Here is a 24,746-nt window from a genome sequence, read left to right on the forward strand (position 1 = left end):
GACAAACATTCAAAATCAAACTTTCCCGATCAGCCTAACTTAAGAATGTTCAGCCAGCTTAGTCCTCCTGCCAAAAGGGGAGTACTTGATATTGTTCTCAACTGAGTTCTGGGGCCATGATTAGCCATGGTAGGGGAGAGGTCATAGGACAATAAATTTAGAGTTGGAAAGGACTTCAGAAATCACCTAATCCAACCCTCTTATTTTACAGATGAAGAAACAAAAATCCAGAGAGGGTGTATGATATTAACTGAGAGGATAAGGATTTGAATTAGTGTCTTTTGACTCCAAACTCAGTACTTTCCTCTGTTTGTTTGAAAGAGGAGATGAAGGAGGCAAAGTCAAAATGGTGCATCCTTGGCAGTCTTAGGGATTTGGAGGATATTTCCTGGAGAAAAAAAAAATAGTCTGTCTGCCTGTGAGGAAATGAAAGGCCAGTCAGAAGAATTTCTATGGTACAATTAGTATGTATTTATTAAAAATGATTTTTTTCAATCATATTTTTGAGGAGAGCAGATTTTTTTGTCCAAACTGTCGTTAGACCTGATTGCTGGGCCCCATAATCCGGCCAGGAGCCAAATGTTGCGAAACACAAATCTTCACATTATGAGCTCATTTTTCTCTTGGACTTCTAGTGATTTGTGAACCATTTTCCAAATATGTTTTTAAAAGTTTATAGACTGTGTTTTGGGAAGAATCCTGTTGAAAATATAAGGAAGTGATGAAGAAAAGTTATGTGAATGAGTTAGTATGGCCATTTCCATATTCCTCTCCTCTCCTTGGCATTTGAAAATAGCAGAGACTTGAAGAATAACAGATCTGATTCTCAGAAAGATGTTGTTACTCAATTTGGGAAAATGTAAGAGCATTTACCTCATCGAGTCAAATACCTTTTACACTGACATCTTTTGTCCTTATCGGAGTTCTGCCCAGGAAATGAGTAAGTTAGCAACTCTTGCCTAAAGCACCAGCTGTGGTTAGAGGTTGTTTTAACTCTTTCAAATCACATCACCATAGGGAACTTAGAGATCACTGAATCATACCTCTTCATTTTAAAGATGAGGAAACTGAGGCTCCAAGAGATTGTGACTTGCTCAGGACCACACAGAAAGTGTCTGAGGTGGATTTGAACTCAAATCCTCCTGACTCCCAGTCCAGACAAGTGTCTAAAGTGCAAGAGAACTTAAGAACAGTAAGTTATTAGAATCATAGGTCAGAAAGGGTCTGGAAAGGTTACCTAGCTCAACCTGAAGTCTGGCTGCTCTTTGTAACTTCACTGACAACTGATTATCCAGCCTGGGGTTGAATATCACTTATTATGAGCAGCTTCTACTGAATAGGATCCTGAGAGAGAGGGGTATCTGAGACTTTCCATGGTGACTTATTTCAGTAGCATTTCATTCATCCCCAAAGAAACTGCAGACTAGCTAGACTGGGTCTAGCTCAAGTGACAGTAAAACAAGAGTGGTAACTTGAAAAGGTACTCAATATTCTGGGAGACATTGAGCAGAAGACAGTGTCCTAAGTGTTCTATTAATTCAAAGACTAATAAAATAATTTCTTGTTCAACAGGACGTGAGTGAGCAGAACAGCATGGAGTACCCCAGCCTCTATGGACCTGGGCAATTGAATCTACTTTTCAACAAGCGTAAATTTTTCATCTGCATTGCACATGGAGTGTACACTTCCTTTGCTCTTTTTTTCATCCCGTACGGTGTATTTTACAATGTAGCTGGTGAAGATGGGAAGCACATTACTGACTACCAGTCCTTTGCTGTCACCATCGCTACATCTTTAGTCATTGTTGTTAGTGTACAGGTAACTCCAATGCTTGTTTTGAAAGAGGGGGAAACCAAGACCCTGAAACTTTATATACTGAAAACTTTTCAAATATTTTAGTCCTGGAATGTTTGCTCTTCTGTGTGAGAAAGAAATATTTTAAGAAAAGCTCTAATGGACTTGGGGTTTCTTAGCTATAATTTTGAAGATGAAGGGAAAAAATTATCTTAAGAAATACCCTAGTGGTTTTTTTAGCTATAATTTTGAAAATGAAAAGCATTAAAAAAAGCCAACTTACAGTGACTCACAAACTAACCCAGGAGAGTAGAATCAGCTTTGGCATGCATATTGGAGGGAACCTGTACATAAATCACTTCTTTGGGTGGAATATACAGTAAAGGGATAAAATGACGCTGAATTTTTAATTCTAAGCAGAAAAAATTCCCAATGGAGCAGAAGGAGATTTTCCAATGATTCACATGAGCCCTAATGGTTTTCAGACTTTAGAAAGAGGGGAACTATTATTTGATAATAAAATTCTGAAATGACTACTCAAGAAGCCAAATATAATATCCTACACTTCTTCTTTCTCAAATTCAAATCCAGGAGGCTGGACATAATCACTGCTCTCTATGCCTTCAGCATGCAACTGAAGCTTGATCTCTGCTTGCTTTGATTGACTTTCTTGATGTGAGCAGAATTCTGTTTTGTTATGGAGACAATGTGTTGTATAGTCAAAAGAATCCTGGATTTGAGTCAGAAATCCCTACTCTGCCAATCCTGATCCTGCCAATGTGTGACCTCGAAAAAAAAAACCACCTCACTTCTCTTTACTGATGAAGAATGTCAGTTTTCTCATCTGTAAAATGATCAGGTTGTATTAGGTCATCTCTCGGATTCCTTCTAGCTCTAAATTTATGATACTGATGTTTATTATCCATTGCGATTTGTGGTTGAATGTAGATTCAGGATAGCACATATGATCTTTGACTATGTATGTCATTAGTTTATAGCTGTGGAGATAGCATATACACATATATATATTTATAATGTATGAATGTATATGTATATATATATGTATGTGTGATTTTATATTGCTATCCATATCTATTTATCTGTCTATCTATTCTGAGAAAAAGATTAATTCTTCCAGGTCACTTTAATGTCTTAAGAGAAAAGCCATATCACTCTGAAAAGCTTCACTTCTATTTCAGATTGAAGAGTGGTAAAAAGTTCCATATGTTTCTTCCTTTCTTTCTTCCTTTCTTCCTTCCTTCCTTTCTTTCCTTCCTTCTTTTCTTCCTTCCTTCCTTCCTTCCTTCCTTCCTTCCTTCCTTCCTTCCTTCCTTCCTTCCTTCCTTCCTTCCTTCCTTCCTTCTTTCCTTCCTTCCTTCCTTCCTTCCTTCCTTCCTTCCTTCCTTCCTTCCTTCCTTCCTTCCTTCCTTCCTTCCTTCCTTCCTTCCTTTCTTTTGTTTTTACATTTTCACCTTAGTCATGTTGCATAGAAGAATTAAAATGAATGGGAGAAATCATATAACAAACCAAAACGTAATACCAAAGAAAATGATCTGCTATCGTCTGCGATTGAATTCCATAGTTCTTTCTCTGGATGTGGAAGGCATTTTGCCTTAAAAGACCATTGGGAATTTTTTAAGTCCTTACATTGCAATGAAGTTCCAAGTCTACCAGAAAAAGTCCTCACACACTGTGGTTGTTTCTGTGTACAAAGTTCTCCTGGTTCTGCTCCTTTCAATCAGCATCAGATCATATAGATCTTTCCAGAACTCTCTGAAGTCTTCCTGTTCATCTTTTCTTATAGCACAATAGTATTCCATTACATTCATATACCTCAACTTGTTCAGCCATTCCCCAACTGATGGACATCCTCTTGATTTCCAGTTTTTGGCCACCACAAAGATAGTTGCTACAAACATTTTTGTACATGTGGGACCCTTTCCCATTTTTATGATCTCTTGAGGATGTGGTCCTAGAAGCAATATTGCTGGGTCAAAGGGTATGCACATTTTTGTAACCCTTTGGGCATAGTTCCAAATTGCTCTCCAGAATGGTTGGATCCGCTCACAGCTCCATCAACAGTGAATTAGTGTTCCAACTCTCCCACATCTTCTCCATTCCTGTTCTGTCATGTTAGCCAATCCGATAGGTGTGTTGTGGCATCTCAGAGTTGTTTTGATTTGCATCTATCTAGTCAATAGTGATTTAGAGCATTTTTTCATATGACTGTAGATATCTTTAATTTCTTCCTCTGAAAACTGCCTGTTCATATTCTTTGACCATTTATCAGTTGGGGAATGACTTGTATTCTTGTACATTTGACTCAGTTCTCTATATATTTTAGAAATGAGGCCTTTATCACAGATACTAGTTGCAAAAATTCTTTTCCAGTTTTCTGCTTCCCTCCTAATCTTGATTGCATTGTGTTTGGTTGTGCAAAACTTTTCAGTTTATTGTAATCAAAATTATCCATTTTGCACTTCATAATGCTTTCTGTCTCTTCTTTAGTCAAAAATTCTTCCGTTCTCCATAGATCTGATAAATACACTATTCCTTGCTCCACTAATTTGTTTATAGTATCAGTCTTTATACCTAGATCATGTACCCATTTGGACTTTATTCTTGTGTACAGTGTCAGGCATTGGTCAATGCCTAGTTTCCACCACACTTACGTATTTAATTTTGCACACTTAAAAATATATATTTTTTTTTCTGAGAAGGGATCCATAGACTTTACCAGATTGTCAAAGGAGTCCATGACACAAAAAAGGATAAGAACACCCAAACCAACCTCCTCCATTTGCAGATGAGGAGACAGAGCCATAGAGGTTCAATTATTTGTCCAAGGTCACAGAGTATCAGGTCACAGGATTTAAACTCAAGTCTTATTCTGAATCCAAAGCTCCATCCATGATACCATAAAACCTGTAAGCCTCTGTCTGACTAGTACATTTTGCTGGTTTGAGCCAGAGAGTTCTGGACTGATTTAAGTCTTCCTAAGGGAGTCAAGTCCTCAGACTCAGTGAGGTAGTTTGCCAATAGGGAAGAGAAAGAGCTGCTATACAATCAATCAGCAGTCATTTATGAAGTATTTACTATGTCCTAGACACTACACAAGTGCTGGAGATGCAAAGAGAGCAAAACCAATTCTTGCCCTCAAGGATCTTACTTTCTAATGGCAATAGACAACAGCAACAGCAGTACATAGCTACACATTTAAGACATACAGAGTAGATGGGCCTTATACAGGAGATGGTGCTTGAACTGAGTCTTAAAGGAAACTGAGGATTGTAAGTGGAAGAGGGAAAACATTCTGGACATAGAGTATATCTAGTGCAGGTAGGCACTAAGATGGGAGATGTAATATTGTGGAAGAGCAAGGTGGCCAGGATGGCTGGACCACAAAGTCTATGGGGGAAGTAATGTGTAAAAAAAAAACCCCCAAAACCTGGAAAAAAAGGTGTAAGCCAGGTTGTGAAAAGCTTTAATTAGCAAAAAAGGAAAGCTTTATATTTGATTCTAGATAAGAACTACTAAAGTTTAAGTACTTAGGGAGTAATACTCTCATAGCTATGGTTTAAGAAAATCACCTTGGCATCATATGGATGATGAATTGGCATGCAGAGAGACCTGAGGCAGAGAGTTCATTTAGGCAGGAAGGAATAAGGGTCTGAACTAGCGTGTTAGCCATATGAGTGGAGAGAAGGGTACATATATAAAAGATGTGAATATAGAAATTATAAGCTTTGGCAACTGAGGGGAAATGCATGGCGAATGAGAGTGAAGAATGTCAACACTGAGGTTACAATCCTAGGTGACTAAAAGGATAATATTGTGCTTTTACAGTTATGGGGATATTCATAAAGGGGTTACTTCTGGGGGGAGAATGACAATGAATTCTCTTTTTGCAATGTTGAGCGTGATGTGTCTACAGGGCATTCAGTTCACTGTATCTAAAAGGCAAAGAGAGCTTGAAATGGATATATAGATTAGGAAATCATTTGCAAAAAATTATAATTAACCTATTAGAGATGATGAGATTACCCAGTGAAAAGTGGAGGGATTAAGATATAGTTTTGGAGGACACTAATGGTTAGTAGCTATGATGTGGAAGAAGATCCAGCAATAGAACCTGAGAGGGAACTCTCAGGAGGAAAATTAAGAGAGGAGTGTAAGAAAAATCCAGTGACAAGAGAGTATCCAGGAGGAGGGAATGGTTGACAAGGTCAAATATAGAGGAGAATTCAAGAAAGGTGAGAGCTGAGAAAAATGTCATTAGAGTAGATTTGTTATTAACAAGCAAGAAATGATAAAACGTGAACTTGCATGTATTTCCAATCAAATAAAACTTCTAATAATATTAATCTAGCAGGCATCAAGTGACACTTGTAATTGATTTATATAAAAATCAGGTGTAATTGGTACTGAGAAATATGTATATTCTTTTATAGTCTCTCTTAGAAGATGCCATAAGTCTTCTAACTCTAGTTTCTCTAGCAATTTGTTCAGTTCCATAGTTTCCTTTTTGTTTATTTTTCTGTTAGATTTATCTCAAACCAAGACAGATACTGAAGCCTGCTTTTACTATTGTATTACTGTCTATGTTTTCTTGTAACTCTGATATGCCTTAGCATTTGGATTCATAAGTTTATTACTTACATTGATTTGTTGTCTGTGGCTTCTTTCAGTGTAATGTGGTTTCCTTGTTTATCTTTTTATTTTTGAATATTTATTTTTGCTTTTTCATGAAGCATGTTTGTAGCTTTTTTATTCACTTAATGTGTAATAGTGTTTTTCATTCAGTTTTATTTTTGTATGTCTTTTTTTTTTTTAAAAAAATGTGTTTCTTGTAAGCAACACATTGTAAGATTTTGTTTTCTTATCCAATCTGTTACTTTTTCATTTTATTGGATTATTTAATCCATTCACATTTAAAGTTATGAGAATTAGGTTTATAGTTTCTTCCATCTGTTTCTAATATTTTTAAAGTTATGATTTTTCCCTCTTCTGCTGTAAGCACAGCACTTTATTCCTTCTTTTTTTTTTTTGGAGGGGGGAAGGCAAGGGGGTTGGGGTTAAGTGACTTGCTCAAGGTGTCACAGCTAGTAAGTGTGTCAAGTGTCTGAGGCTGGAATTGAACTCAAGTCCTCCTGACTCCAGGGCCAGTGCTCTACTCATTACGCCACCTAGTTTCCTCTCAGGCCATTCATTTTTAAAATTTCATTTTTTGTTCCCATTTCCTAAAAGGATTTTTCTCAGTCTCTTCATTATTCATCCTTTCTTTCTGTCTACTCTAGACACTCTTTCTCTGATTTATGACCACCACAATTATCTAGATTCCATCCTTTCCTTGCTTTGCCTTTGCCTTGCCTTTCCTTTTCCTTTTCCTTTTCCTTTCCTTTCCTTATTCCTTTCCTTTCCTTTTTCCTTTCCTTTTCCTTTTCCTTTCCTTTCCTTTCCTTTTTCCTTTCCTTTCCTTTTTCCTTTCCTTTCCTTTTTCCTTTCCTTTCCTTTTTTCTTTCCTTTCCTTTTTCCTTTCCTTTTTCCTTTCCTTTCCTTTTTCCTCTCCTTTCCTTTTTCCTCTCCTTTCCTTTTTCCTCTCCTTTCCTTTTCCTCTCCTTTCCTTTTTCCTTTCCTTTCCTTTCCTTTCCTTTCCTTTCCTTTCCTTTCCTTTCCTTTCCTTTCCTTTCCTTTCCTTTCCTTTCCTTTCCTTTCCTTTCCTTTCCTTTCCTTTCCTTTCCTTTCCTTTCCTTTCCTTTCCTTTCCTTTCCTTCCTTTCCTTGACCTTGGACCTGCTGCTCTCTGAAATTAGGAGGACCCTCCTGGCTACAGAGTGATTTTCAGTACTAACTGTTGCTGTTTCCCTCCCATCCTGATGTCTTTAGTTTTCTTTGCCTCATTAAAGGGGCCATGCCCTGACTACTTCTTAAACAGGCTATTCAGTGAATGAGTGTTACCTCACTCTAAGTGGCCTAAAGGGGCTAAGGTCTCCCAGTGCATCCTGGGTTGTCTCCTGTCATCCTGATGAATATCTGGTCACTGGATTCAGATGGCTCAGCAGGAGAAAGTGAGACTGATGACCTAAAACAGCCCTTCCTCACTCAAAACAAAGTCAAGTGCAAGCCATGTCATCGTTTCTCTGATGGCATAGTTTTCTTCAGCAGCGAAGGATGAACACAACACAATTTATTCATAGATGCCTGAACTCATTTACTAGACGTGGATGCTGTATTTCCTTCTGTTGTCAATGTTTCCATGTTGATTTATCTGCTTATATTCAAGGTTCTTGAGATCTTTGGTAATTTCAGTCTTTTCTGATTCTCCAACTCTCTCCCTTATGATGATGGTAGTTTCCTTGGGGGCTGAATTTCAAAATGTTTCAGCCACCCATGCTAAACAATTTATGGTTCACCAACCCAAGTCTTTACTCCAACTGGCTTTTGTGTGGACAGAACTGGCCCCTGTTGGATTCTAAGCTCTTTCCCTCAAGTTTAGAGGAGTGCCAAACAGCCCCTTGCCCCCAACACAAGGTATTGTCTTATCTTCCTTCCTATGTCCTCTGGTCCAACAGCAGTAATTCAGAGCTTTGCAGCACTGGTGCTACAGGGTTGTCTGACCACGCTGACTCTTTTTCACTGTTCAAGCAAATTGGAGCAAGGGCCTCCACAGCAGTAGAATAAGGAAGTGGAGACCAGGGCATGACAGTAGGTTTTATTGTAAGCCTGTGTTGTGTCCTTGTATCTGCTGGTAGTGTAGGAGGTGAGAGAGGGGTGCTGAGTGAACTTGGGGTCATTAATCTTCAGTTCAAGGTTTTTTAAAAATCTCCTTTGGGATTTAGGGAGGCCTAGACCATGGACAGAGCTGAAGTTACTTTATCTTTGATCCATGATTTCTGTTTTGAAGAGGTTTGAGAGGTCATGAGGATCAGAGAATATGTCTTGTGGCTCACATAACTTGGAAATCTCCAGAAGCTTACATTCTGATAGGGAAGACAACACATAAAAGAAAACTGAAGAAGGGAGAGATGGGAGTGAAAGTAAGCAGAACTAGGGCATTGTTTTGAAGGACAGAGGAAGTCAAGAACAGAACTATGAGGAGAATGAAGGCATGCTAGCCTCAGCCCGTCCAAAAAATAGAGAATCCAAGAGGAACTCACCAATGGGAGAAGGGGGATTGTCCTTGTGGAGGGAATCTTCCTTGGGGAATGGCTGGAAGGATGTTAGGCTGTTCTAGGGTAAAAAGACCTCAGGAACTGAGGGAAGTTCCTGGAAGAGCCAGCAGTAGAAGGGCAATAGTTTTGAAGTCCAGAAGAAGTCAGAAACAAGGCCAGGAGAAAAATGATGAAGAAATAGTATCAGAGAAGTTAATGACTTTCTGAGGGTCACAAAGAGAGTGAGATCAAGGAAATCTGACTTCAGGTCTATTATACTTTCTGCTAAACTGGTCTGCCCCTTGTGAAAAAACACACTATCCTGACTTTAGCATTTTCCCCTGCCTTACCTTCATCTGTGAGGATAAGTAGAAGTGGTTCTGCATGTCTCAGTCAAGACACCACCTTCTGATACCACTCTTTCACTTGGAAGATGAGGTTTTGAATCTCAATGGTGCCATTCTCCTTTCTGATGTCATTCACTGGTTTTGAGTTTGCATTAAAATTTTAATTACTTGTGATCTTAGCAACTTGGTTGGATTTTCAGATTTCATCCTTAGGAAGGCTAAGATGTCTTTCGGAATGAATTTCTCCATGGAATCAATCTTCTTTGTCATCTAGGTTGTCCTGAAAATAGTTGCTTTTGCATGCTATGGAATGCATCTGACTCCCTGTCATATGCATTTGCAACCATAAAAGCTTAATATTTTTGGCTTCAATCAAAAACTGATGTTTTTACTATGTAGAATAATAATCTGGAGGAATTCTGTGAATAAGTTCAATTGGACAGCAGCATTGATGTCCTTTCCTCACTGTCTAAACTTGACTTGTCATGGCTGGTGACAGCCCATGTGAAATTTCAGTGGTCTATAATTACGGTTATAAATCTTGCTTGCCTGTAGTGCTAACACCATAGGCCAAACTCTGACTGTCTTTAATTTTATTTAAAAAAAGACACCAAAGCCTGTCAAAATTTTCTCGGTTGTATAACTGGAGTGGTGGTGAGTTTTATTGAGATGGGCTATGTTGTTCCAAATAGTCTGGGATTTTAAAGATAATTATTTTCAAAATTATTCATATATATAATGAGCAAACATAAGGAAGACATGATGGCATGGTAAAAAGATTGCTACTCTTTTCCACTGAACTTGAAGTCCTAGGATCTGAGTTCAAATCCAAGCTTTGCTTTGTGACGTTAGACAAGTCACTTGACCTCTCTACGCCTCAGTGTTCTCATCTGTAAAATGAGTAGGTTGAATTAGATGGTGTTGATGGTTTCTTGCAGACCTGGGTCTCCAATCACAAGAGCCTAAGATGTCTATAGATTATATGGATATGCAAAGTCCCTATTCAAAGAGATGTCTCATAGTGAAACAATTTGGAGACAGATTGGGGTATGATCTTTCTGATGAAAAACCATTTTTCTTCTCGACTGTGTAATACTTTTTGAGTTTGTATTAGTATTTTCATTTGTTTGCTATGGACCAGATTTACTTAATAGTTAGGAAATCCAACTGTTGGAAGCTATCTACTTTGTATAGCTTGAATGTCCCACATGCAACTTTACCTAGCAATTATATTAGGTCCAATTATGGCAGATATCTTTCTCAGTCTTGTCCCAGTGCAGTGCTAGGAATATGTTACTCAATAAAATGATGATCTATGAAATATGAATCTTCTTTTTCTGTATCTGATTTTATTTGCAGATAGCCCTGGATACAAGTTACTGGACAGCTATTAATCATGTTTTCATCTGGGGCAGCATTGCTATGTATTTCTTCATTCTCTTTGCAATGCACAGTGATGTCATGTTTAGTATATTTCCGAATCAGCTTCCATTTGTGGGTAAGTCAAGAAGTCAGCTTTCTCTTCAAGTTCTCTGTATGCAGTGCCTGGTGGAATTTCACTTGATTAATGATTTAATGGGTATGATGTGGCTAGGTAGAACCTCTGATGGTTTTTTGTTTAGTTTTTTAATGTTTTGTTATTTATTTAATATCGCATTTAATTTTTTAAAAACAGCATTATTACTTTCCAATGACTTCTTGCCAATCTCTAAATATACCACGCCTTGTAAGAAAGGTATAGTTAAACAGAACAAATGGCCCTGTCTGAAAGCATATGCTGCACTGCACACACCTGTAACCTACCATCTCTCTGGCAAGAGGCAAGAAGTCTACTTAATGTTAATTCACTGAGGTCAAATTTCATCAGCGCACTAATCAGTTATGAAATGTTTAAAATTTTTGTTAAAAATAGGAACTTAAGAAACATTAACATTTTAATATATGAAGATCAGAAAAGAGGATTATATGAAACTATAACTTTTATTCAGTTTCTTTTTTAAGCATATATTCAATTTAATACAATAGTAATGAAACTGCCCAGCTTGTCTGTGTCCCCTTCAGAACTTTCTTCTGCTTTTTTCTGTGTATTTTAAAGTATTTCTCAGATACTTTTTACTACTACCACTATGACCACTTTTTTATTTCTTTTTTCTCTCTCTTTTTTCTTCTTTTCTTTCTTTCTCTCTTTCTCTCTCTCTCTCTTCCTTCCTTCCTTCCTTCCTTCCTTCCTTCCTTCCTTCCTTCCTTCCTTCCTTCTCTTCTTCCTTCCTTCCTACCTTTCCTCCTTTTTCCTTCTTCATCACTATCACTACCCACCAATTCCCCCAACCCCAGTATATATACCCAACCCAACCTGGAAATCTACCAGGTAAAGTTAAGTTCTTTTGATAGACCTCAAACTATTGGTTATAGATTCCTGTTCAAGAGGAGGGGTAAAAGTTACTATATAGTTATGGAAAGAGCTCTGGCCTTGGGTTTAGGAGATTGGGGGTCAAATTTTAGCTCTAACACTGCGATTCTCAGGTAAGTCATAGTTCTGACACTATATGTCTGGAGCAGAGTAAACAATAAATCCTTGATGGCATGACTATTTGATTGTCAGGCAAATCATTTCTCAGAGCCTCAATTTCCTTATATGTAGAAGGGAGATAATACTTTTAATGCCTATTCAACATTCATAGAGTTGTGAGGAAAGTGCCTTGTAAGCCTCAAAGGATTAAATAAAGATGTTGCTTTTAATATAATTAGTACATTCTGATGGCATCAATCTTATAGGTACATACCAAAGAAGGTAAAGACAGAAAAAGAGGTTCACTATATGCCAAAATATTCACAACAACCTAGCTCGCGGTAGTAAAGAACTTGGGGGAAAAATGGATGCTCATCAGTGGGGAAGTGGGTGGAAAAAACCCATGGTATATGAATATAATTAAATATTATTATGCAGTAAGAAATGACAAATATGAAAAATTCAGAGAAATGTGAGAAGATTTGTATGAACTGATGAACAGCAAAATAAGTTGAACTGAGAGAAGAACGTACACAGTGACTATAATGATGTGAATGAAAAGATCTCAAAAATGAAACTGAACTCCAAGTAATGGAAAATCCTCTCCCTGGAGAGGAAATAAAGAAACATTCCTTCTACTCCACAGAACATTACGCGCTTTATATACACTCAGACAGAATAATATATACATTATGAAACATGGTCTCTTCATTAGATATTTTTGCTTAATTGGTTTTCTTTGTCACAGAGGAAGGTTCATTCTAGAAGGGGTAGAAGATGACCATGATATAAACTCAGAAAGCATCAATAAAACATAAACCATTTGTCTTAAAAGACAATTCAATTATCAGACGTAAACTACATGAATAAACTGAATACATTGTTTAGTTGTTTTTCAGCTGTATAGTGTTTTTTACCTCTTTGTGTGTGTTATGTATGTGTTTGTGTGTGTGTGTGTGTATGGAAATCTTTAAAGTATACTACTGATATTTTTATGAAATGTTAATACTTTTATTGTTTACGAAAGCATTCCAGCTGTGCAGAGACATGTTGGTTATAAACAAGAATAAGCATATTAGGAAAATAAAACTTAAAAACTATTTTTCTAAAAAGTTGTTCGGTTCTTTTTTGTCGTTGTTGTTGCCAGTTATGAAAGTTCAGTGAGTTGGCCAGAAGTCCCAGAACCCGAAGAGTGCATGATAACGTGCATAATGCGGCTGGAACTACTGGATGTGAGAACGTAGTTTGTGTCTAGGCCTCCCTTTCCAGCTACAGAGCACATGCCATTCCAGGAATTAATTACTGAGCCCCAACGAGACTTTTCAAAAGTTAGATCAACATTGGGTTTAAAAAAAATTCTTCTTACTAGCCAACAGCAAGCAGGAGTGTGGTTTTCAAGTGAATCTTGTTTTTTCCAGGCATGCCTGAGGGCACTAAGCATCAAGGATCTCAGAGAGACATTTAATTTCTTGAGTCAAGTTTGTTTATGCCCACATCTAAAGACAGCTGGAGCCAGCTGTAATCTGGTAGACTGATTCTTCCTCCCAAAGCCTGCAGAGTCAGACATACCTGTCACTAGTCAAGCCTCCATAGCCAAAGCCCATTCAAATGGTTTTGCCACCTTGGGAATTCAAAGAGACTTGGATAATACCTAGCATCATCCTTAAATCCCTAGAAAACCAATAGGGGTATGTTTGTTTGGATGACGTAGGCAGAATGGGCACCTGCCCCTAAAGCCTGATAATATCTTAAAGTCAAAATCAGTCTTATTACTTAAATGAGAACGTGTGTATATCTTAGCCACTGACTGTAGGAATACTATCTTCCCAAACCAGTGAGCCTTCCGGAAATGCTCCATGATTTAACTCCATGCTGCCCCATGTCTTACAACATTAACCAACACACATGAGAAAGGGCTAAAAATCCCTTTGAGGCAAGTCTTCTAGACTGATTAATAGGGAATGGAGGACATAGAGCCCACAGTGAATGAGAACAAACATTGCTATGTGTTCAGCCAAAAATCAAGAACATCATTTGGGATCATATCTTCACCTGCCATGTACATTTTTAATTCTGGAAGGGTTTTGATTGTGAGGTTTGGTACATAGTGAATTAATTATATTATTTGAATAATAGTACTTGTACATATATGAAAAATAGTTTGCAAGGGGTGGAATTTTTCAGGCAAGCCTGGCTCACATACAAGGCTAAGTTAAGCCTGGTCCAAAGCATGCCCAACCTAGCTTTGAATACCTATCACAGTGTTTGCTGGACAATTTCCCATGGTGTCAGCCACTAGCCAGACTTACTAGGGATGGTCTACCCATGAACCAAAACATGTACCTTACTCCACAAGCCGCAGAGCAATATCCCCCTGGACTCTGGCATAGTCTCTTCTTAAGCTGACCAGAGAAAGAAGTGACATAATTACAGATAGAATCTATTCGTCTGTTTACATTGGCTTTTTTTTCACACTAACCAATATGTTTAATTTTCTTTACTGATAGGAAATGCACGCCATTCCTTAGCCCAGAAAAGTATTTGGTTGGTCATTTTGTTGACGACTGTGGTTTCGGTCATGCCTGTGATAACGCTCAGATTTTTGAAGGTGGATTTATATCCAACTCTGAGTGATCAGGTAGGTTTTGGTTGTAGTTATATATTTAATAGGTACAGCTAGGTGGCAAAGTACATAGATTGCTGGGCCTGGAGTCAGGAAGACCTGAGTTCAAATTTGATCTCTGACGCTTATTAGCTGTGTGACCCTGGGCAAATCACTTAAGCCAGTTTGCCTCAGTTTCCTCATCTGTAAAATGAGCTGGAGAAAGAAACGGTGAGATACTCCAGTATCTTTATCAAGGAAATCTCAAATGCGATCAAGAAGAGTTGGACATGACTGAAACAACTCCACAACCACAACATATACTTAGTAAGTTGGTTCTAGATCTTTCCTTCCTTCAAGATCAAGCTCAGGTATAATTTCCTCCATGAAGCCTTAGAAGATCCCTCCCTGACCTAAATCTTCCCAGTAGCACCTGACTCCATCTGGAAGTCATCTTTCCTTTCTCAAATCTTTCTTCCTTCTCTCATTGGACTCCTTCTATGCATTTCATCTACTCTCATTAATGTTAATTATTTTCACATTTGTATTTTCTGGGTGGCAGCATGGCATAATGTATAGAGGGTTCACCTCAGAGTCCTGCCTCTGATACATCCTGATTGTGTGGCCCTGGGCAAGTCACTTAACTTCTCAATGTTCCAGGCAGCTCTCTAAGACTCTCAAGTTGCAGAGAAGGGACCAACCTGTTTTGGTAGAGAAAGTTCTTCAATGAGTGTTCCACACTAAGGAAAAAACAGGTGTACTCCTTAAGTCCTATCCTATTTGCATTCTTGACCCTGGCCCTCCCTAGGTTTCAACCTCCTCAAAGACAGGGAGATATAATTTCATTTTTGATGGTGTCTGATTTTGAGGGGTGTCATGTTTGTATCTCCAGCATCAACCACATCAGTCGCATTTGTTGGTGCTGTTCAATCATTTTATGTCTGACTCCATGATCCCATTTGGGATTTTTTTGGATGAAGATACTAGAGTAGCTTATCATTTCCATCTTTTTACAGATGAGGAAACTGAAGCAAACAGGGGTAAGTGACTTGAACAGGGTCACACAGCTAGTAAGTATCTGAAGCTATACTTGAACTCAGGAAGAAGAGTCTTCCGGACTCCAGGCCCAGACTCTGTCCGCTGTGCCACCTAGCTGACCCATACTTCACATAGTAGATGTTAAATCAATATATGCTGAATTGAGGGCTAGCATTATTGTAGATGTTCTGAACAAAAAGTTAAAAGAAAGAAAAAAAACCCTGAGTATCAAAAATGGTAACGGAGCAATAAATAGAACAGGGACCATCGAGAGAATGTAGAGATGCCTAGGAGAATATAGTCCTGGATACCTGAAAATGGCAAATTGATTGAAGGCCAAGAGGTAAAGGAAAATGGAGCTAGTGAGGAAACGTAGAATTGCAGAAGACCTGGCTGGTGGAATGGAGGGAGGATGAATCAGAGAATCTTGAAGTTATAAAGGATCTTTGAGGTTACCTAGTTCAGTCCTCTACCTAATATAAGAATTGCCTCTGCCACAATTGACCACCTCCCACGATGGGGACTGTATTACCTAATGAATCGATATATCCTTTATCGTAATATCACTATCATACCACTGCCCTTGGGTTTTCCAGATGTCCTAAATGAAAATCACTACTTTCAAAAGGGCTCCTTGAGCCCCATTGTCATTTATTTTTGACACCGTAGTCTGACTCTTATTATGTAAGGTAAAATGATGGATGATCTGAAGAAATGAAAGAAGTTCATGTCTTCTTAAATTTTGAGTCAGGTCATGATTTACTGTTTGAAGGCTTTCCCCTGACATGAAAATCGGATTCCAAAAGACCAGCTGAATCAGAGGAAAATGGGCACAGGACCCAAGCCTCTGATCTTTGCCTTCATGGTTTTAGAGTGAAATGAGGGGGATGCCAAGTGATGCCAAAATTCTCCATGGTTTATAAAACAGAATGAAAGTTTGCCTTGCTCCACTGGTGGGTCACAGGGGCTAGGATATTCTGAGCTTCCATCCTTGTTCTAAAGTTGTCCCTAGTCTAGGTACCAAGCACACAGAGAAGCTTAGATTTGTAGGTGACTAAGACCCTCAAGAAGGGAAGGAAGAGAAAAATGCTGCAGTCAGGGTATAGCACTTGCATTTAGGGTAGGAGTATATCTGTACATACACACATATGTATATATGTGTATGTGTACCTAAATATATATGTCTACATACATATTTAGATCTTTTATAAAGCAGACTGCACATTAGACACAGAGTTCTTGACAGAAATGTGTTCCTATTTATTTAAGGTGGCAACATGGGGGTGGGGCAAAGATTTCATTTGCTTTGGGAAAGCCCCTACAATCGTTCTGTTTTCTTAGAGACCTTTTGTCATGTTGATCAAAACTGAGCAATAGAGTATTTCTGTTAAGCTGCCATTAACCTGAGAATTAGCTTTGTGACGAAGGTGGGAAGCCAAGTAGACCTTTGCTCTACAAGGGGAAAGCACAGATATAACAGCTGTCCTTGAGAGTCATTGTTGAGCATGTCTGACTCATCTTGGGTCCCTTTCCTTCTTAGGTGCGTCAGTTGCAGAGGGCTCAAGATAAGGCAAGACCCCTAAAGAGCCACAAACGTCAACCACGGAGAACCAGCTCACGAAGATCTGGCTATGCATTTGCTCACCAAGAGGGCTATGGAGAACTTATCACATCTGGAAAAAATATGCGAGTGAAAAATCTACCGACATCAGGGTTGGGAAAGACGATGTATAATAGCACTAGCTGGATTGAAAATTTATGTAAGAAAACCACAGACACAGTGAACAGCTTTAGCCTGGATAGAACAGTGAAACTCTGAGTCAAGATGAATTTGAACTAAATAGTTTATCTTTTAGGACTTCAGCCTGGGCTGAAAGTTGACTGGCCTCCAGGGAACGGTGGTGGGGCAGATTGCCTCATTTCATCTTGGTCAGATGTCTGCTTTCCTACCAGAGCCAGAAAGGGCATGTTTCACTGGAAAACACGGGCCAGATGGGGACAGTATGCTTCTCTTTACTCAGTGGAAGAAACACTAGCAATGTAAACACATACGCACACACATATTGTATCATTCCAGATAACAGTTGCTCTTTGATTTTAGGATTTCATTTGGGAAGAAAAGGTGATAAATTGATTTTGTAATTAGATTAAATAGTCTTTCAGAAAGATGGAAGCACTCTGGGTTTACATCATAATGAATATCATTTAAAGGACAGATAAGCATATACACGTAAGAGCAGTCACTTCTAGCATACAACTTTCATTGTTCAAATTTGTACAAACTTTAACTCAGATATGATGTTAGTCTGTCACTCTCATTCTTTACCTGTTAATTCAGGACTATTAGCCATTCGCATCAGAACACCACCAGCAAAAAAAGAATGCTAATCTCATTCACTCTACTGGCTCTACTCTGCTGCCAAGGGGAAGGCAGGCTGTTAACAAATCTGGATAGGCTACTCATTTGTCTATAAGGTTGTGAAACTGAATCATTTTAGGGTCATATCCAAAAAATGTTAGTCTCCCTAAATATATATTCCTGGGGCAGCTAGGTGTCCCAGTGGAGAGAGTGCTAGGTATAGAGTCAGGAATGCGCATCTTCTTGAGTTCAAATGGGACCTCAAACACTTACTAGTTGTGTGACCATGGGCAAGTCGCTTCATTGTTTGACTCTGTTTCCTCTTCTGAAAAATGAGCTGGAGAAGGAAATGGCAAAACACTCCAATATCTTTGCCAAGAAAACCCCAAATGGGGTCATAAAGGGTCAGACATGAGTAAAAATGACTGAATGCTGAGCAAATATATATTTTAAGTTCTTTTTACTAGCATCTGCAATAGCTGTAACTTTATTAAATCATCAAAAAAGCATTATCTTTCCAAGTCACTCTCTCATATTGTAAAGGTAGTTTTTCATATACTATATACCTCCAAATATTTTTTAGCAATTTTAGTTCTAAAGATAAATGTTCATTTACATATTCATATGTTGAACATTTAAGGGAATTGTGAGGTTGGTTTTTTTTTAATGCTTTTAGTATTTTGCTAACTTCAGCCTTTAGCACTATGACTTTGTCAGCGGGGCTACTCTTTGCACTAATCCAAATCACCGTTCCTCCACACACACAGCATGTAGACCTAGTAATGGAAGGGTCTAGCTAGTCCAAATCTCTCATTTCCAGAAAAGAAACTGAGTCACAGGGAGCTTAACTCACTTGGCTAAAGCAATATGGTAATACGTGTTAGAGGCAAAGTTTATAGCTAGATCCTTGGACTTGAGTGTCACTGTTCTTTTCACTGTGAGTTTTGTTAGGTTGCTCTCGGTTGTGAGGTTTACAGTCCAAGTATCCCTTCTTTGGGGGATGGTGGTTCTTTCATTGTCTCTAACTGACAAGTGTCTGTCTGTAAGTGAGAATGCCTAGATCTGCCAGAAATGGCCTAGTGGACATCCTCTGTCCCTAGCTTTACCACGTCAGTATTAAGATGGAATTGTTCCTTTTGGTATGTTTTTGAAAGACTTCAAAACGTTCAGTAAAAGTTCAGCATGTTTGCTCTTTGGTCTCTTTATTGGGAAGGAAACTGGGGACACTTTGTTGCTTTGGTAAAGGTTTTTAAATTATTTTTGTTGGGTTTTTTGGTATTTTCTTTCTGCTCCTAAGTGCGTTAGGGGATGCATATAATTCTCATGGTCAGATTCAGGAATAAAGTGAACTCGTTGGACTTTTGTGTGTGTGAGATGGAGAAGGTCAGAAAAAGTCCAGCCTTATTAAGTTAGGGTGAAGGAAAGGCTGTTTATAAATGGATATTGTCAGTGAGTCAGTGTGAGAGAAAGAAACACACGATCAATTTACAACAGCCTCAGTTCCAAAGGGCCCGTACAAGAAAGCTCACTTTCATATGAGGAAATAGGGCTCATCCTTGAGTATGAGACTGAGAAGGTTATAAGGGCTTTTAACCATGACACTCTATTTTTATCCAAACTGTACTAGACATTGCAAAGAGAGCTCAAACCAGAGCTCAAATAGAAAACCTTAAGAGTTTGAAGCTGCTAACAATGCTCTGAATTATCATGTACAGCTACCAGTTGAATTTCCCTAAATGATACCTGTTCTTCCTGCTTCTCCTGATAGGTACTTCCATTTTTTTTTTAAACAAATTTAGTTACTAAAAATATAACCATGGAAAGGGAGAGAGAAGAGACTAATTTGCACTCAGTCACATCTGTTTGAAAATAAGTGCTAGTCCAGAAAGATTTTGTGCTCAAGTAAGGCTTGTCTGGCTATTTTTAATAGGTGTGTACCTATTTAGAAACTGGTACTTGTGGGGAACATGGGCTAAATGTATGTGCTGTCTTCATAAAATACCTTTACATTTTAAAACTCTAGTTAATGTGGTTGGAGATAAGACAGAAGCAGTAGCAAAGAGCATTTAAAAATGTGATCATTGAAGTTTAGAATCATGTTATACAACTGTATACAATGTGTTCTTAGTTGTGATCTGTGACACATGGAAACAGAGAAGGTCAATGGTGTCCCAGTCAGTAATCAGCTGGGAAAATGATCTAACATTCGTTACCAGGAAGAAAGGCCACAGGAGAAATTAAATTTCTCTTACACATAAAAGCCAAGCTGGTAAAAACCAAAACCCAAAAGCAAAAAAGCTGTACAAAGACTTTATGAAGACTCTATATTTATATACCCATAGCTCAGTGGTGCAATGAATAGAATGCCTGGCCTTAAGTCAGGAAGACTCAGGCTCGTGAGTTCACATCTGGCCTCAGACACTTATTTGCTGGGTGACCCTGCGCAAATCACTTAACCCTGTTGGCCTCAGTTTCCCCATCTGTAAAATGAGATGGTGAAAGAAATGACAAATCACTCCAGTATCTCTGCCAAGAAAACTCCAAACAGGGTCATGAATTGGACACAACTGAAATGACTGGACCAGAACAAGAAAATACATAGAAGTGTAAACATGGACTTCAGAATTTAGGGTATACATTCTATAATAATGACTTTATAGGTAAAATAACATTGTAATAAAACCTAATGGGTACTTTATTAGGCACCTTGGAATACAGCTGAAGATTGAATAGTCTTTAACCATGTTTCACTCAATTGAAAAAAATTGGTATAGATCTGTGATTTCATTGGCACAGGAAACTCCCAGTGAGGAAACACATCCAACCAATGCAAATCGGCAACTGTTTTGCAACTAAGAGTTTTGGAGAGTTGTCTGAGTTAACAAGTGGTTAAGAGGCCCAGAGTTACCTGTCAGTATATGTCAGAGGAAAGACTGGAACTCAGTCTTCCTAATTTTAAGACTGGTTTGCTTCCTACTCTACCACACTGACTCATGTTCTGTATTTTTCTCTTCATTTTGTAATGAAGCTTTGGTCTGCTTCTTTTACTGACTTGATCAGAAAAAATAATTCAGAAAAGGAAATACAGTACTGGCTAGTGTAGACCTTAGGTTGAATTCCTTCAAAGATTCACCATGAAATCAAAGAAACTTACTACTGCTTAGTCAAAAGGTATGGGCTCCAGTCCAGCCTCTGCCACTGACTGCCTAGCGGTCCAACTTTGGCAAGTCCATCGATGCTCTCAGCTTCCTCATCTGTAGATTGAGGGTCGTTGAACTATAAATTTTCTATAAGTACCTTCCAGACTATGATTCTCTCCTTGTGCTCATTTGCAACACTTCCTCCCTCTTTACTTGTACTTATGCTCTTGGTCTTTCAAACTTATCATAACTGAAGCAGGACTGAAGATGGGATATTCTTTTGCAGCTGGCTGCGAGATCTTCTATTGGCTCTAGATTGCCTATATATACATATATAGTACCCGGGACAGTGTTGAGCACTGTTGAATGAATGAGGAAGCATGTCCACAAAATGGAGAACTGTTACACTGTTCCTTATGTTGTCAAACTATGATATTCTATCAAAGTGAGATGATAGAGGGGCTGGAAAAATGAATGAATTAGAACATATTGCATTAGAAATTAGTCTTTTCCACAGAGGTAGCATTCAGAAGGGGACATGATAAATTTAAATGATAAGCAGGTGTTGGGGGAGGGTGCCTGATGCAACATAATAAGTGATAATAACGACAGTAAGATTTAATGTTTAAATAGTGCTTATTCTGTACCAGGTGCTGTGCTAAGCACTTTAAAATGGTTACCTCATTCAATCCTCACAACAAGCTGGGAGGTAGGTGTTATTATTACCTCATTTTAACAGATGAGGAAATTAAAGTTGAGTGACTTGCTTAAGGTCACACAGCTAATAAGTGTCAGAAGACACATTTGAACTCAGGTCTTCCTGACTCCAGGCCACGACTTGCCATATTCAAAAAGACCCCCTGTTTCCATTTTATCATCTTCCTCCATTCAACTCACTGCTTTCTTTATAAACACCCTACCTTCAGGTATTAATTGGTATTTGGGAAGACTGAGTGATGATAGTCACCTGTAAGCAGCAACACTATTTTCCATGATTGGGACATAGATCTGTAACTCTTCAGGTCAAATGTCCCCTTCTCTTTCTTTATGCCTGGAAAATATCAATTGAATACCAAATACCTCAAGATTGAAGCTGAAACTTCAAGGTTTGGAAGGTGTAAAATCTCTACCCCACCCCCATAAATACTTCCTCCCCTTTCCCAAATCCAACAACATTTCTGTCTAGTTTTGAATACATTCATTTGGCTTTCCTATTTCATCTCAACTTCAAAGGACGAGTCTCAAAGTAAAAATATTCCAACGCCCCCATTCTTTCTGAGTGATCAGAAAGCTCACAAACAAATTAGCTCATCCACTTTACACATATTCTATGAAATTGTATTCATGGAGACTGCGTACAAGGTGAAAAATGGATCTCCAAACATTTATTCCAATTCATCTATCTTTATGATTTTTGTGAAAGTAACCATTTTCATCTATTAGCATGTAGTTTTTTTTAAAAAGACCTCTTGCTTATAAAAGTGATCTGATTTTATTTCATTTTTGCCTTTGTAGTTCCAGTACTTCACCCGATATAGTAGATGCTTAATAAAGGTTTATTGACTATCAGTAAATGTTTGTTAACTATCATTCTCTCCCTCCTCTTCCTCCCTTTCTCCCTCCCTTCCTTCCTTCTTCCATCCTTCTCTCTATGACTTCCTTCTTCTCTTTCTCCCTCCCTCTATTTCTCCCTTCCTCCCTTACTTCCTTCTTCCCTCTTTCTGTTACTTCCTCCATCTCCGTCCTTCTCATTGTCTCTCTCCCTCCCTCTCTTCCTTCTTCCTTTCTTTTCTTATTGCTTTCCTCTCTCCCTCCCTTCCTACTTCCCTTTCTCTCTCCATTTCTCCTCCTCCCTCCCTCCCTTTCTTCCTTCCATCCCTTCCTTCCTTCCTCAAAAGTAAAGTTTAGCCGCTGAAAAAATCCCAGAATTATGTTTTGGTCCAAACAATGTTCTGTTTCAGCCTATAGAATGGGTCTGGGGTGGTTAGCATCAGCTATAACTGTATAGGACCATGATTTTCCAATTCTTCCATTAACATCTGGTGCTAAACATCTGCAGTTTACTCTTTCTGCGTCATATCTCATTCCAAAGTGAGAAATCATGAACTTTTGCAATTTTCAGGCCTAAGCATTTCACTTAACTGCCTGGAAGGCTGAGCAAAGCAACCCATATGCTTTGACACTTATTGCAAAAGATGATATGGGTCTAATTGTACTTATTTGCAGGTCTGTGGCTGTTCCTTAAATAGAAAAGTGGCCTCTGTCCTAGCATTTCAAAATTTCCAGTAAGGCAAATGGTTTTTTATTCCTGTAACTAACACAGAATAGAAATAAGCTTAGAATGGTATGCTTAAATGTCCAGTTTTCATTCTAAAAAACAGAATAAATTTAATTGACATGTTTACCAGGATTTTCTGGCTAGGATGAATTGAATTCCTCTTAGGTTAATCATGAAAATTTGCAATTTATAAGAAACGTGGGAGTTGATCTTGTATAGGAGAGTAGGAGAGAATTTTAATTTAAATGTTAACTGAGCTTTCAACAAAACATTTTTTTTTGCTGTACCCTTCTTTGGGAATGTTTCTAAACTTTCACCTTTTTCACTCAAGTACCACATTCGCATCACTTAGTCCACTTTCCCCTCAGATCTGTTTTGCATAAAGACGTACTATGATTGTTTTTTTCAATGTATTTCTTTTTCCTTTCAAAGAGCTCTCATCTATGTTTGGAGAAATGGTGGTGGAGTAGATATAGGTAGTGTTCTCTTATCCTCAAAAAGTAGGTGACTTACTTGCTGGAGGTACATTGAATCCCAAGGTTGGTCACTTTTCTTAAGATAGCATCTTTCTGCTTGAAGTATGAACTCCAAAAATACTAATTGAGGATTCTAAAGAGTTTTATTGTGGTTAAAAGATATTTTGTTTTATGTTTCAAAACTGTAACATGAAATTAAGGTTAAAAAATTGTAACAACTGGATTTTACTTTTTTCCCAAGATACAGAGCTTTATCATTTGGCAAAAATGCTCCTATTGGAAAGCAAAATAAAAATTTTAAGAAGTTACTGCTATGAAAGTCAAGATGTCATTGTATTAGTTATCGAATGACCTAGTTCATAGGATATATTCCAAACAATAGTGTTGGTTTCTATTTGCATACCATCTTTCCAAAATCCATTGTTGTATTGTAAATGACTTCACACTTGTTATTGTATAATTATCCATTCAGTATTTTTCACAAATAAAACATTTGCAGATAATAGTGGCTCTGAGAATGTGGTAGGGTTAATGAAATGTGAGGCTGTAGAAAAGATCACCAAAATTCACTATGGCCAATAAGAGACATCATTACCAGTTTCTTGGAAATGAACTGCTTTTTGAACACAGATGCATTTAAAAATCTTTCCATTATAACAAGTATTTGTCCAAAAGCACATGCCCTTCCTCCTCCTGCCAAATTGTCACACTATAAAAGCCCAATGATGACATTATAAAAACAAATGGCTTTGTGAAGATGTAAATGTGGAAACTGGGCCATCTGTAATTTGTCAGCCTAGATCTATACAAGTGCACAGAACACATAGAGGGGAATGAAATCTAGTAAAAAGTAATAAAAGCACTTTAATGAGTTCAAGAACTGTTAAACTAGGCCCACTTTCTCCCTCCATCCCCCCAAACCCAACATTACCTTTATTAAAATATAATAAAAATAATAAAAAATTGGTTTTTCTGACTTAAAAAATGATATTACAAAAAGAACTGAAGAGATCAAGCTTCTAGGCTCAGTTCTATTCCTATTTATGTGTGTGT

At 38.1% G+C, this 24,746-nt stretch overlaps 1 protein-coding gene across 6 annotated transcripts in view; it reads left to right on the forward strand.

Moving 5' to 3' along the window:
- ATP8B4 (ATPase phospholipid transporting 8B4 (putative)) overlaps nucleotides 1–24,196 on the forward strand; it is a 339,741-nt gene extending 315,545 nt beyond the window's left edge. For all 6 annotated transcript variants that reach the window (XM_072623610.1, XM_072623613.1, XM_072623609.1 and 3 more), the window contains 4 exons: nucleotides 1,573–1,818; nucleotides 10,651–10,789; nucleotides 14,308–14,438; nucleotides 16,981–24,196. In XM_072623610.1, coding sequence (XP_072479711.1) covers nucleotides 1,573–1,818; nucleotides 10,651–10,789; nucleotides 14,308–14,438; nucleotides 16,981–17,259 — 795 coding nt within the window. In that variant the 3' untranslated portion in view covers nucleotides 17,260–24,196. The remainder of the gene's footprint in view (nucleotides 1–1,572; nucleotides 1,819–10,650; nucleotides 10,790–14,307; nucleotides 14,439–16,980) is intronic.
- The last annotated feature ends 550 nt before the right edge of the window (nucleotides 24,197–24,746 follow it).

Source organism: Notamacropus eugenii, chromosome 7 (assembly GCF_028372415.1).
Source record: "Notamacropus eugenii isolate mMacEug1 chromosome 7, mMacEug1.pri_v2, whole genome shotgun sequence".
In the NCBI taxonomy this organism is placed as follows: domain Eukaryota; kingdom Metazoa; phylum Chordata; class Mammalia; order Diprotodontia; family Macropodidae; genus Notamacropus; species Notamacropus eugenii.